The 14,738-nt window shown below is 37.2% G+C and overlaps 1 protein-coding gene across 7 annotated transcripts; it reads left to right on the top strand.

Annotated features, from left to right (window-relative positions):
• The first annotated feature begins 5,701 nt into the window (after positions 1 to 5,701).
• Positions 5,702 to 14,444, top strand: LOC127942080 (zinc finger protein Gfi-1b). Of its 7 annotated transcripts, none has more exons than XM_052537687.1 (7): positions 5,702 to 5,856; positions 6,680 to 6,804; positions 7,479 to 7,741; positions 9,946 to 10,085; positions 11,631 to 11,768; positions 12,017 to 12,182; positions 13,594 to 14,444. In XM_052537687.1, exons 3-7 carry the CDS (start codon positions 7,522 to 7,524, stop codon positions 13,794 to 13,796), a joined length of 867 nt encoding a protein of 288 aa, XP_052393647.1. In that variant the 5' UTR covers positions 5,702 to 5,856; positions 6,680 to 6,804; positions 7,479 to 7,521; the 3' UTR covers positions 13,797 to 14,444. The 7 variants fall into 7 exon arrangements, with proteins under 7 accessions (XP_052393647.1, XP_052393596.1, XP_052393603.1 ...); XM_052537636.1 differs by having other exon boundaries at positions 9,943 to 10,085; XM_052537668.1 differs by having other exon boundaries at positions 5,703 to 5,856; positions 6,629 to 6,804; positions 9,943 to 10,085.
• The last annotated feature ends 294 nt before the right edge of the window (positions 14,445 to 14,738 follow it).

The following is a 14,738-nucleotide window of genomic DNA, read 5'->3' as shown; positions in this document are numbered from 1 at the left end:
AAACCTCTTTTTAAGACCGCACGCCCATGAGCGCAAATGCATTTGCTAATTAAACGACATGGCGCTGGACTGGAAAATATGAACGCCGCCGGACGGAAACTAGCAAACACACATGCGCTCCGCCTTGCGTCGCATTGCGCCGGGTGTATGATAGGGCCCATAGACTGCAACGGTTTGTGTTAACAATCTTTGTTTGTGTTCTATTGAAGAAAGAAAGTCACCTACATCTTGGATGCCCTGGGAGTAAGCAGATAAACATCTATTTTTAATTTTTGAGTGAACTATCTTTTTAAAGAACATAAACTCACATTTGCACAAATCAAGCCTCATAATGAAAAAAAAATGACTTATAGTTTGACAGTTTTCAGAAATAATTACACAGAAATTTTATTAGATTGAATTGAAAGTAAAAAGACTGAAATAGCATATATGGACACACACACACACACACATTTCTTTTTGTATATAAGACAATAATATAATATAAAACACTACATAAAACAGTAACACTGATTTAAAGTCTATTTCTTTTGCCCTGCACGAAATGCTTTTGTTTCGTTTATTTAATGTAATTTCCCAGATTACGAAGAATGGAGATTCATAACACGGCTGTGATCAAAACAGCCTGAAGTGGAAATTTCACAACCTGAGAACTTCTGCAAAGCCTAGTGTTTCGGTATAGCCTGTTTATGCGTCACATTTCCATCTTTTTGATGGCCCAGACAGAGAGTCTGAGAGACTTCGGGATGATGTCATTGCCCCATGCCCATAGTGAAACTGTGAGTATCTTGAGTACCTTTGAGTGGAGCGATTCACACACCTCCATGCTCACCTACTCTAGCGCGCTCAGCGATCAGAAGAAAGTAAAACCGACAGAGAGCAAGATGGTGTGAAGTGATGACAGGCTGGGTCACGGAAAGGGCTTTCAGATACAGTCATTCTGACTGTATGATATGTTGGGGGTTTTCAGATGGTTTTATGAAAGTGTTCTCATGCTTTACCTCATCTTTCATTGCATTCACAGAGACAGTCATTGGTATCATGTGTTTGACTGGTTTTGTTACACTATAAATGTTTCATATAGTTTATCCACCTTATTTTTCCCGTAAGTGTGGGAGAAGCCATTTGTAAATTTGATGTGTTTGGCTTCTCCAGCTATTTTTAGCTTTACAAAACACTTTGTTTTGCTGATTGATATTGCATATAACTGGTGTGTCTTACCTTATTATTTTAATGTACTTTTGTGTCATTGTAATGTATCTTAATTATGAACACACTGGTTTGTAGTGCAAACTGTTTTACCGTTTACAGCATGTTGTTAGCTTTCTCGTTATTTCTTTACAGCGGCTAATGAACCGAGAAGTCTGAATGGCTTACCACCACATTGAAAAAATAAGGTGGATACGGTGCTCCCAACATGTATTTGGACAATGAAATCCCACATGAACTGTCTTGCATCAGATCAAATGTATGTATTTGAACGTCTTAAATGATCCAGGTCTTTTCCTAGTCATGTCTGAAGTCTCAATGTGTTTGAATCAGGTGATTTTAGTGGATGTGTGAATTCAGTACTCTTTGCGTGTCCTATCAGAGGACTCACAGGTGGAGAATCGACATCAACCATTAACCACAAACACACACAATACCCATTTTCTTCATCTTCAACATCTATTGTTTTAGCATTTCAAACCAACAAACGTCTGTCTTTGAAATGTTTAACTTTTTTTGTAAAGTGTGCTTGTGCTTCCTTTTTCACAGTCAATGATACTTGCGATAAAACGTGCTGTTTTAAAGTGTGACTTTTTCAGGCTGCTATCATCTGTTCATCTGTTTTTAAAAGATGGACATCATAAAATAAATAAGATTTGCGAGAGAAAAACAAAAAAACAAGGTGGGTCGTGAGAAATTGACATGTTTATTTGTCACTCTTCCTCTTTGTTTTCTCACTTCAACCACAAACAAGTGGTAACGTAGAGCAAATATTCAGAGGGAAAATGACGGAATAATATAATACAGGCCAAAAGGGTGACGTTTTTTGAATGACTCTTATCTGCAACTCATATTTTTTTGAGGCCAAACAAGATTAGATTTTGTGCTGATAAAAACTGCGGTTACCTCAGATCAATCTTGTTTTTGGCCTATACACAATTTTCATCAGAAGTGCCTATTCATACCAAGAACCATAGGCCTAGTCACCATAATATTTTTTACTATTTAATTCACATTACTTAGTTCTTAATAGTTCTGGATGTTCGTTTTTTTTTCTGGAGTATACGCAGTTGGATGGTGCATTTGATAGATTTACTACACAAAATGTATTTTGTCAAGTGAAATGCACAGACTGCAAATACTTTATTTCCTAAACAACGATATTTAATGTATCTGCAGTAATGTAAGGGTAGGTTTAGGTTTGTGGTAGGTGTAGATGTTAACAAACCATAACTTTACAGTAGCATTTTTCGTTGTCGAATTGTACTACCCACTGTTTTAGTGGGAGGTAGGAAAATCTGACAGCGTAGGACAAATCGACAGAACACCAGATTCACGAAAATCTTCTTAAGAAATAAATTAAGAGATTTCTTAAGATAAATTCCACGAAGTTCGTTTGAAAGTGCAATTCTTGAAAAATTCTTAATAAGTTCTCAAATATATGAACATCTTAATGTTTTTCTTATCTGAATGAATACATGACGTACTGCTAAACTCACATACATCCAAAAGGGTCCAATATAATATGGGAGAGCAAGCCTAGAGATTCATGCTGGCACCCTTACAATAATGCACTTTAGTTTTCCATTAAAATAACACCAAAACTGCCTCCAATGGACTATGAAAATAAGAATAAATTCACACAAGTTGCAATCCATTTCTTATTGGTTAAAATAAATGTAAACTATCTGTGTTTTTCTGCTTGAGCACCCACAAGATCGGCGCCTATGCCAAGAAGGACAACGAGAATGAAAACTTTAATAGCGTACACACTAATTGACAATAACTTGTGATAACTAGGTTATAATGAAAGCTACATTACAATCTATGACTACTGATAATAACTATAATAATTTTAACGTCCACACAGGATAAATAAACCGTTCTGTTTATTCTAAGCTTGCCTGTCTTGCCGCTTTAAATCCTTGAGCTCTTTAAGCCTCAAATGGGTAAATTAGATGTTTTTGACACCTTTTTACCCTGTCAAAAACAGCTCTTTTCAGAGCAAGCCGTTTTGTAGTATGTTCCTTTAAATGTTAATGAGCTCTACTGACCCCGCCCCTCTCTGAGGAACTGTTTACTTTAGTGAACTTTAAATTCATTGTGAAACTTGCTAATTAGCACATTATTAGGAAAGCCGATTTGTATAGGTTCATTAAAAAAACATTATACTTTCTTCTTCTGTTGGTGAAGCTGGATCATGAATGGTTCACGTGCACATAAACACATTTATTCCCTTCAGAAACAAATGTAATCCACCGCATCTTCAGCGGCTCAGAGGTCGGGAGTAAATGACGACTGCTATGTTTATTATAACATCCAACAACAGAACACCTCAGTCACTTAGGAGTCATTCTTGTCTACATCTTCTCCAGTGGTGAAACAATGGCAGACTCATGACAGACTCAAGGGGGGGGTCTAAGGTAAGACGCCAGTCCAGTCGGTGCTGAAACGGTACTGTCAACCAATCTATCATGAGCGGGGCTTGTCTGTGTGACGTCACAAAGTGAGGCATCTGAAATTGGCTCGATTTGAGAAAAGAGAAATTATTTAACGACATTAAAAAAACCTGGGTGGATCTTTATCATTATAGGGTGGTTGTGTACACACACTGCCAACATGCATTTCAGCTAAAACTACTTGTAAAAGTGCCTGTACTGTAGCATCCTATGACCCCTTTAAGGTCACTACTGTTAATTCTAGAAATTTCACAGGCAAATTCCAGTCATTCAATTGGAAATTCATGCGATGGGGAGATTTTTCAAAGGGTCTAAATTGTCACACAGACTTGCTGTGCTTCACACATTTACCCCCACCCCCCACTCACACACACACACACACACAGACACACACTTTATTTACATATCTCAGTATATAAACAAAATACAGCATACAATGGCAAAATATACACAACCTCCATGGTATGTCTCTAGTTAATAAATGTTTCCTTATGACAAGTAGTAGCCTAAGTACAAAGTAAATACTGAAGATATAGAGTTTAGAAATGAATAAAAAGTTAGGCTACAACTAAACCTAAAACCATAAATCAAAACTCAATAACCACGCATACAAATAAATGAAAAATAAAAAACTACTAGCTACTACTAATAATTCTTCAGATATTTCTGACATAATAATAATAATAATAAACAGTTAACTGTTTTTCCCGCCTAAATAACGCGACCGCGCTTTTGGTGTGAACGGGTCTTAATCCAAGTTTAAGTAGGACATTGTTATTTGGAGTGTTTTACAGGTGTTTTAAAATCATTCAATATCATATAAGATTTTCTTTTCTTCTTTTTTTGTCCTGACCCGCACAGCTGGTGAATCTCTCTCAGATGAAGCTGAACTCGATGAATTTCCAGTGTTCAAGCCACAAACCCTCAGAGCCGCGATCTTATCGCGAGCCCCTTCCCTCCGTGAGTCAGGAGCGTCGCTCCGCGGTGAGCGCGGCGGAGGAGCTGAAGCGGGGGGCCTGTGGGGGGAACGAGCAGGAGCCGGTGGGCTTCTTTGTTCGCCTTCATCTCTATATTGTTCAGCACTGTCTTTTCTGCATCTTTCTAGGAACTCGAAACAATGCGCTGTGTGCGCTTTTTTGAAACTGGCTTTGGTAGGAAAATGTCTGTAAGGGAAAACGATTATAAATGTGAAATGAAGAAACATCTTTCTCTCTTTCCAAAGTAATGAACAGTTAAATATATTCTATAAAGTAGCCTCCGTTTTAAACTCTTTAAAAATGTCTTATCTACATACAACTTTACTTAGGATCTAAAAAATAATAATTATTATGAGAGATACAATATTTTGTTTATGTATTTAAAACTGCCTGTTCAACACAAAGGTATGACATCACTCACTCTCAAAGTTTTGGTGATGAACGATTTAAAAAAAATAAAATTGACAGTCAGTCAGAATCTACTATTCGGACAAAACTGCATGGTGGCTAAACAATATGTTTACGTCTGTTGGTGTGGACGCTAATAAAGTTACCATTATAGTGAACGGGACTTAAGAAAATACTACATAAATGAGATTATAATGTAGCATAATTATTTGTTAAAATACAACCTGAACATTGTTTCTGCAGTTCATTTAATGATTCCTCGAACCTGGAGTTCTCAGACTTTTTGGGGCCAGGTCCCCTTACAGCAGAGAAAAATTTCCAAGGACCCACTCATAATTATAATTGTGATTAATATGCGTACTGCAGTTCAACATATAACTTTGTGTGTTAACTTATAGAATGTAACAACAATTATTTATTTAGTTATACAATAATAGGGCCCTATGAAATGCTATTTATTTATTTTAAATTTTCCAAATCGAATAGACATAAAATTAAGTCGCGGACCCTGCTTTGAGAATACCATCCCAGTATACTAAACTGGAGAACAATTGCAGCTGCGCAACTATGCAAAAAGAAAAACTATAATGACTTTGTCCCTGTGCATGCTGGGTAATCTCCCTCATACCAAAATCACAAACCAAAACAGATGAGATATCACAGTGGGTCAGTGTGGGTGCAGCGTTCACGTCTCTGTGGTCTCGTGAACTCCTACAGCCTCTGTTTAACCCAGCATCTCTCACAGCTGCTGAACTGATATTCAGAAGCTCGCATCTCCCAGAAGAACACTGCGGTGATCAGAGGTTAGTTTTTCATCATGATGAAGTTTCATCAACTTTCTGTTTCTGGGCCAGTAATTACAGTAAGAGTTTAGAGCTATAAAAAACAGCAGAAGCGTTTGCATTTATATTCAATGCAAAAAGTGATTTTCTTGATATTTTAGTCTAGTTTTGCAAATATCTAAATGTTTTTAAATTAAAATACATTTACTTGGCGTATGTTAAGAAGTCTTGTTGTCTGGGAATCTTACTAGGGATAAGGAGTTGGTTTTCTGCTGCTCTTATTTGAAGGATAAAAATCACTTAATTTTGATGAATAAAATTTAATATTGCATCTCAAGTAAATGTATCTGAGGAAGAAGATCATGCACTTTTTGCACTCTTGAGATCGCTGACTTTGGATTACGAGTGTCTCCTCTAGACTTTCAGATTTGTATTTCATCCAATCTAAGCATTCAGAAGATCACAAAATGAACTCAAACATTGCTCTTCAAATGATCTAGAAGTTCCAGACAAACAAACTAAAATTCCGTGAATGATGTGTGAATGTTTTTGTGCTAATGTTTTAGAATGTTATTAAAGATCAGATACTGAAAGTTCTATTATAGCATTACTAGAAACACGTTTGTTGGCAGAACCTTGCCAGAACATTCATAACGATTCCTGTTAGCTGGGAGTGACTCATTTACTTCTCCGGAGGAACTGTAGGAGAAATATTTGATACTGTGAAACTTGATTCAGACAGGTTACATTTCGTGCACTGTTAGACTTAATCAGGTGCTTGAGGTAAACGCAGGAGGAAAGTGACACTGATGGGCACCTTCTGCTCTTTTCTCATGGACGGCAGTGCTGATGAATGAGCAGATTTACCAGCCGTCCTGATTTGATGTTTGAAACATCAGAAAACTCTTGCACTTCCTGTAGCAGCTTCAGAACCGAATCACAACCAGACACATCGCCGGACACTCGAGGGTGAATCTGACACTAACAGACATACTGCTTTAAATAGAAATAAATATAAATACTCACATTTTTAAAAAGAGAGAAGCTATATTATGGTTCTGCATACATTACTTTTAATGTTTTAGGATTTATTAGTGCATTGATTAAAACAATACACACATAATATATGCTGAATAGTGCAGTTTTAGCATAAATCATGTATTTTATTTTTTGCACCTGTTCAGAGAAGCTTGGTCAAAAAGTAGTGTATTTTAGTTTTTGATGTCAAGAGCTTAATGAAAGATAAGAAACAAAGTCTCCGAATAATGGCTCTCTGATAGTCTGGATGATTCACGAGACGTCTGATAATTTCTACTAATCTACATTTACACAATAATTGAATATTTCATTGTTTTACTGGTTAATTTTTCTTCTGATGAGGAGAATTCATCAAAATACATTAATGATACCAATTATTATATAATGAACAAGTATATTTGATATTATGATCATGTCTACATATTGTATGAATAATTGTATACACTTTTTGCAGTATTTATCTTCATTTTTCCATTTATCTTCTAATATTGAGAATCAAAAAAATATACTAGTTGTTATTAATAAATATGACACTGAACTTATTTACAGTGATTATTATGAATCAACTTTCAAATCATGTAGGATGTGTTGTTCTTTCCGTTCAGACTGTAACCTGACCCCGTCTGTGGCTTCACTGCCGCGGATGAAATGCCTCGATCGTTTCTAGTGAAAAGTAAGAGGGCGGGGCATCACTCCACACGCTCCGCCCACTCTCAGCATGGGCATCATGACGGATGGACGTCCAGCAGTCGCTCATCGGCTCTGGAGCTGCTTCCCTGCACATCCACCGACAGCAGCCAGACCCAAAACAGCACCGATGGAGCTGGAGCTGGAGCTGGAGCTGGAGCCTGGCCTTCACCCACTGCAGGTACATGAAGAACAGCTCAGCACAGCGTAACACCAGCAGTGACTCGAAGAGTGCGGCAGACTGAGCATGATGTCAAATAAATACACTCATAATGTGAAGACACTCATATAGAAAACAGGGTCTGAATTACAAACTTTAATCATCAGAATATGACACCTCACAGCTCATGAGAACTTAACTTCAACAAAGCTCCCGCAAATGTCTTCCATGAGGTGATATAATCAATTTGAATGACTCATTATGAACCAAATACCTCACCACAAACTATTCTATTCTGATCATTTAAAAACATTATTTCATCCAGTTTTTAAATACTTTCTCTTGAAATTAACGTCCTGAAACAACTAGTGATATTCAAATGTTATACGAATGTCCAACTAAAAGTTTTTGGTTGTGTCTTACATTTTCAGAACATTATTAAAGACTGAAAAAATGTTTTAGTAAACAACATTTGTTCAGAACATCCAGAACGTTCTTAGAATGTTCAGTGTTTGCTTGGAATATTCATTAATGTTTAACCCTTGTGCACTCCTCATTTGGGAGTCTCACTCAACTTCATGGTCAAAAGAAATATAACTTTTTTTATATAGTAAAAAAAATTATATTTTTGACAACTCTTTTTCAATTATTGCAGTATTTCAGATTAAAATAGAGACTAGGCCAATTTCTGCCAACTTCTGAAGGCAGATGAGCAGCTTCTGCCCTCTATCTCAATGTGCTTACTTATACTACACCCTTAAAGTATGGACTCTTTTAATGAAGGAACAGAACACACTTTTGTAGTAGAGGATTAGGCAAGCTTTGGGACTTACTATCATGTCACACAACTGTGTCTTTAACAGACCGCCCTGTCAAATAATTACACGCATCCTGTCACTGTAAGCTGGGCTGTCAATCATCTTGTCACAGTTAACATCCTCCACATTTCATTTAACTTCCTACCGTACTGGAGAGAACAAAGTATCTCGTTGAGCTGCCATCTATTCTCATATTTTGTGCATGATGGATTTAAAAGTTAACGACCAATTGGATGTTTACCTCTCTAAAGTTAACTAAACATCGATCGTGCGCATCCGCCACATTTGTAGTTTTTCTAACGCATTTTATTCATGTATGTAGTTCTGGACCGAATCCTTCGCCAAAGCGCAATGGATTGTGGGCAGTTTTAAGAGTGTGCATTGATCAACACTTCTAAAAATTGACCTGAAATAGTAGACACTCATTTGGCATACTCTTTTCAACATAGTATGCTTTGGGACACACTTATTCTAATTTCACATACTATTTAGGATGGATAGTGTGAACATTGAGACGCAGTGATAGTGAGAGCATGGTGCAGTTGTTGAAATGCCTCTCTCCAATTAGACTGCAATTTCCCACCGCGTGGTGTCAAACTCTGCATGTACCAGTTGTCTGCATCTGCTGATAATATTCATACCAATTACTGCTGGTACATTTTATTTTTGTGTTCACGTATTAAGTGTTATAAAAGTCACCAAGTTTCATACCATTCTGGAGACACAAAAATTCAAAATGTAAGATCCTCCATTCAGAAGTGACTGAAGACTGTACAAGGGTTAAAGCTGCAGTCTGTAAGTTTTGCCTCTTTGTCGCCATCTCTGTTTGAAAACCTGCAACTGCAGCTGTTTGTGGAGTTATCTTCCTTGAGTGGGTTGTGCTCCAGCGCGGATGAATCTAATGTTTTGAGGAGTATGTGTGTGTGACAGTCTGTCACCGCACCGGTGTGGATATTCACTGTACTTCACAATCACAGATTCTAACATATGTCTTGAAATACATGACCCAAATAAGATTTTTCACCTAATATTGTCATCTGAACAATTTAGTAACAAGTCTGCCATGTTGAGATTTCAGTTTTTGCACAATCTAATCTCTTATTGTCATACCATTCGAATTTCATATTAAGACATTCTTTTATTTTTTGTAGTGTTTGTTATAAATGATTTATCTGTGCACTTAAGGTCAAATAGGTTACCCTTCCTTCCCCTGGAAATGACTACTCTTCTCTTCCTGTTATGTGCTGTGGTGTGAGGGTGGGGCTATCAGGGTCTGTTTCGTTTCTGTCTCTGTTTTGTTAGCAACGCACAACTTCCAATCATCCAATCAGTTCCAGATGGACAAAGTCAAGCTCCGCCCTGTATTTTTTCTAATTTTAGATGTTGTCTTGTGTGTGATGATAGCAGGGAAGCAGTCTGGAGTTTGTCCCTCATCTGACCTGTCGTCCTCTGGATCTGATCTGGAGCGTCTGATTCAGGCTTTACTCAGGCACCATCAGCTGAACAACGTCCAGACGCCGCTGTGTGAGTGTCCGCTCTGTGAGAAGGTGAGGAACTGTCGTATGTGTCCTTATTGTAGGGCTTTTCAAACTTTTTGGAGCCAGGGACCACATAGGACTTCCAAGGGCTCATAATTATAACAGTGTTTACTGATTAAAGGGGTCATAGGATGCTACAGTACAGGCACTTTTAAAAGTTGTTTGAGCTGAAATGTGTGTTGGCAGTGTGTGTACACAACCACCCTATAATGATAAAGATCCACCCAGGGTTTTTGTTGTTGTTGTTGTTGTTGTTTTTTCTACTTAAATCTTATTTATTATCTACTAAAATCTTTACCCCTTTCTGAAATTGAGCCGATCTCAGATTCCCGTCTGTGTGACATCACATAAGCAGGCCCCTCCCCCTGCCATTGATTGACAGTATCTTTTTAGCACAGACTGGACTGGTGACCTACATTAGACCCGCGCTGAGTGATCTGTCTTGTTGTTTGATGTAATGAACATAGCAGTCGTCATTTACTCCCAACATCTGAGCCACTGAATCCCCGATCTACATAAATGTGTTTATGTTCAAGCGAATCATTCATGATCCAGGTTCACATACAGAAGAAATGAGTATAAGTTTTTTTTTTTTATGAGTCTTTGCAAATCTCCTTTCCTTATAATGTGCTAATTAGCAAGTTTCAGATTAATGCGGCTAAAGTAAACAGTTCCTCAGAGAGCTACTCAGAAGAGAGGGGCGGAGTCAGTAGAGCTCATTAACATTTAAAGGAACTTGCTACAAAACGGCTTGCTCTGAAAAGAGCTGTTTTTGACAGGGTAAAAATGTGTTTTTTACACTACCACTGAGAAATTTTAACCAAAATATGTTACAGACTTTTCATTAAGACCCTAAAGAATCATATCAACTTGTGGAAAATAGGCATCCGATGACCCCTTTAAGGATAAAGGTCATTTGGGAGTAATGAACATGGTCTGGTTACTGTAAAAAGAAAAAATTGAGATTTTGCCATTTCAACTTATTTTTCATTAATTCTTTCAGAAAACAAGAAAGTTTAAGTTTATTGGCCCTCAGCTAAGCTGAAATTTGAATGAACTAGATTAAACAAGATTAAATAAAAAGTTAACGGGGTAACAAGGTTGACTCAACAGACTGTCTTTGTATTTACTGTGAATTTAATAAATATTGTTGTATGTTACTAACTATAATGCCTTCATTGTGACAAAAAAAGAGGCCTGATTTAAAAGAATTCCTAATTTAAAACAGATATTTTATGAAGTAAAAAATAAACAGGGTTAAATATATGAAGATATAGAAACTGATTTGATAATGATTTATCAATTCAAATGGGACATGCTTTAGTATAGATCTGCTATCACCTGACAGGATTTTCACACATTCACAACTCACACGTGGGTTTTTGTGTGGGTTTCATGCTGAAACTATTCATACATGATATGCACATGCACATCTTAAACCCCAAGCTCGATTCACATAAGATCACATGTGGTTGATCGGGAACAGATCAGAAAACTCAGTGCTATCTCCACTGATGATATGATGTGATATTAATATTGCTATGACTTCTGTAGTTCCTGTCCTCTGCTGTGGGTTTGGCATCGCACTTGTGCAAGTCACATGACAACAGGGCTGCTCTCCCATTGGCCGGCTCCACAGGCTGTACCCAGGAGCATTATGGGTACAGACCTACGGGAATACTAAGGATGAGAGTAAGTACTGAACACTTGCTGTATACATAGCATCCATATTATTATCATATTATAGTCAACTAAACTATACTTTTTTTTTAACTTTTGGTAGTTTGGTCAAATAATGAGTAAAGAGATGTAGTAAGTCATCCAGATCTGATGCATACAAAAAGTTGACATGCTGCATGAAGAGTCTACATACTATATACAGCATAACTAGTGTGTTAATGTTCTATTCTAAACACAGACTGTATGAATGTGTGTTTCAGGAGCGGAGTTTCACCTGTAAGGTTTGTGGGAAGGTGTTTAAGAGGTCGTCGACTCTCTCCACACACCTGCTCATTCACTCGGACACGCGGCCGTTCCCGTGCCCCTACTGCGGAAAGAGATTCCACCAGAAATCTGACATGAAGAAACATACGTTTATACACACAGGTAAAAAAAATTTCCATTGACTTAAAATTCCATTAAAGCCTAATTAATTCCGATTCCGGAACAAAACATTCTAAAGTCAGAATCTCTGGACCCTTATATTTCTGGACCCCATTATTTCTGTGGTTCACCTGATATCACTTTTGTGTTCCAGATTTGTTCCAGTTACCAAAAAATTTATACAAATAAAATAATCCTCAAGTGGGAAAAAAATATTGGGCCATTATGTTGGTCTGAAGAAAGAAAGATGTTAAATTTGACATTCGTCACACAACAGCGTTAAAGTAGTTTTTGTGTAATTTAATGCTAATAACACAAACGTGGAAGTGCATCATCATATCCTGTGAGTAGAGTTCATTAGTCTGTTATTCATGTAGCTGCTATAAAGAAGTCAACTTAACTCATTTTAACTATATTTGTAAAATAGAAAATAGTGCTCAAATTTCGCCATAGTTTATGCCTTATTTGGAAAACCGAAGTCATTCGCTTCCTAATATTTTAGCTGTGTACCATTAATCCAGAACATGTTTTTTCTTCCCACTGCACTACTTTTCCATTATTTTTCTGTGTAAACACGCTAGACTAACATCTTCGACCAATGCAGTGTCAAAACACGGTGAATGTGTGTTTTTCAGAACATTCTAAAATACTTAACATTAACTAATGTAATGCACTAACACAGTGATACTGAGGGCCTTAATAAAAACAAGAGACATGAACGCGACGCTTCGTTTCACACTAAGTGTTTTAGAATAATGTCCCTTTCGTTCTTCATTATTTTGGAAAAGTGTCATCATATTATTATAAAACGTTCCGGTCCTTGATTCTGATTGGTTGAGCCAAGATCAAAGCTGTTGTAAAAGACTCTTTTGTTTACTTCTGTGTGTTGCTCGGCAACCACTTTATTGGAACCACAAATGTTTGTGTGGAACTACATTGTTTGGTGGAAGAATAATGTTTTCATTAATATCTTTACAATTTATTTGCTCTGTTTTATTTTGTGAAACATTACTATGTATATGGAATAACCGTTTTATAAAAGCAGCTTCACGTCGTGCCTAACAACACCCTTTAGCTGTTATAAATTCACTGTAAAGCACGGCTTCTTGGGGCTTATTGCTTTATTAGAAATTCGCTGTCATAAACATAAACACTGGTTTGTAACTTCAATTTTTTTTTGCACTTTATTCTTTTAAGTCACTTACAGCGGCTAATAAATTAGAAGTCTTGTGCACAAACCTGCATGAAATAACTTGTGTGTTGCAAAATCAGGTGGGAAGTGTTGTGAAACTGAAAAATGAAGGCACTTGATTTGTGTTTCTGTGCAGTTGTGTACTGACAGTAGATTAGCTGCCCGTGTAGTGAGTGGTAGACATCAAGGCAGTTCTGTAGCTAATGCACTGTCCTCTCTCAGGTGAGAAGCCTCATGTGTGTGTGGTGTGTGGTAAAGCGTTCAGCCAGAGCTCCAATCTGATCACACACAGCAGGAAACACAGCAGCTACCAGCCCTTCAGATGCTCACACTGCCCACTTGGCTTCCAGAGGAGACTGGATCTACAGCGCCACCTACAGACGCACTCGGAGAACCACAGCGACAGACTGTACCACGGGACCTGAGAGAGACCAGCTGCACACAACACATTGCATTTTTTTCTAAAGTACTTCTTTATAATGTTTGTCAGTTTAAGATGTTTGCACCAAAAACATTTTTCTTCCTCCCTCTAACTTTAATGTACATATCATTGCATTGTGAAAATATCAGAACATACTGGTAAAAAAAAAAAAAAAAAAGTCGCTTTGGATAAAAGCGTCTGCTAAATGTATAAATGTAAATGTAGAACGTCCTATACTGTACATTTATGGCTTAAATACCTTTTATTGTTGCATATCAATTGGTTTCATAATCACAAGGTTTCACTATTTTTTTGAGTCAGAATATATTTTTCACATGAGCAGGAATCATCTTGATGCTAATATGACCATATGGAAAACAAAAATGTAATAACATGTAAAACTGGTAAAAAAAAAACAGATGAGATGGACCGGTCAGAAGTAGTTATGTGTGTAAATGCAATGCAAAATCCAATCCAATGCTACTTTGAAAAACTAGCACAAAAATAAAAGAGGTTACCTGATCCTGGAGAGCAAAACATGGGATTTGCAAATCCAGATCATTCTGATCCAGATGAAACTCTAAACAACTGGCCCCAGAAGATTGTATCTTCTTTTAAGCACAAATGAAGGATAAAAGATCTTTCCCAACCCTCACTGTCATGTATCCGGGCTTTATTTCTTTAATACTGACACTTTAGACATATTTGTCCAAGACTACAACACACTGAATTAAAAACAATTAAAGGAGGGAAAACTAAATAAATTAAAGATCATTAGAGGAGCACAAATCTGTGATCGGTTAACCTTCAGCAGCACAATAAATCAGTTACAAGCACCTCAGCACAGTGGTACACACATCCAGCTTTAAAGAAGGCAGAAATCACACGAGACATGATAGTTCAGTGTGAAGCGCTGGTCATCTCCATCAGGTTTCTGAGGCTGCTC

Source organism: Carassius gibelio, chromosome A3, assembly GCF_023724105.1.
Source record: "Carassius gibelio isolate Cgi1373 ecotype wild population from Czech Republic chromosome A3, carGib1.2-hapl.c, whole genome shotgun sequence".
In the NCBI taxonomy this organism is placed as follows: Eukaryota; Metazoa; Chordata; class Actinopteri; order Cypriniformes; family Cyprinidae; genus Carassius; species Carassius gibelio.
The sequence above is the reverse complement of the archived record's forward strand: the minus strand, read 5'-3'. Positions and strand labels throughout refer to the sequence as shown.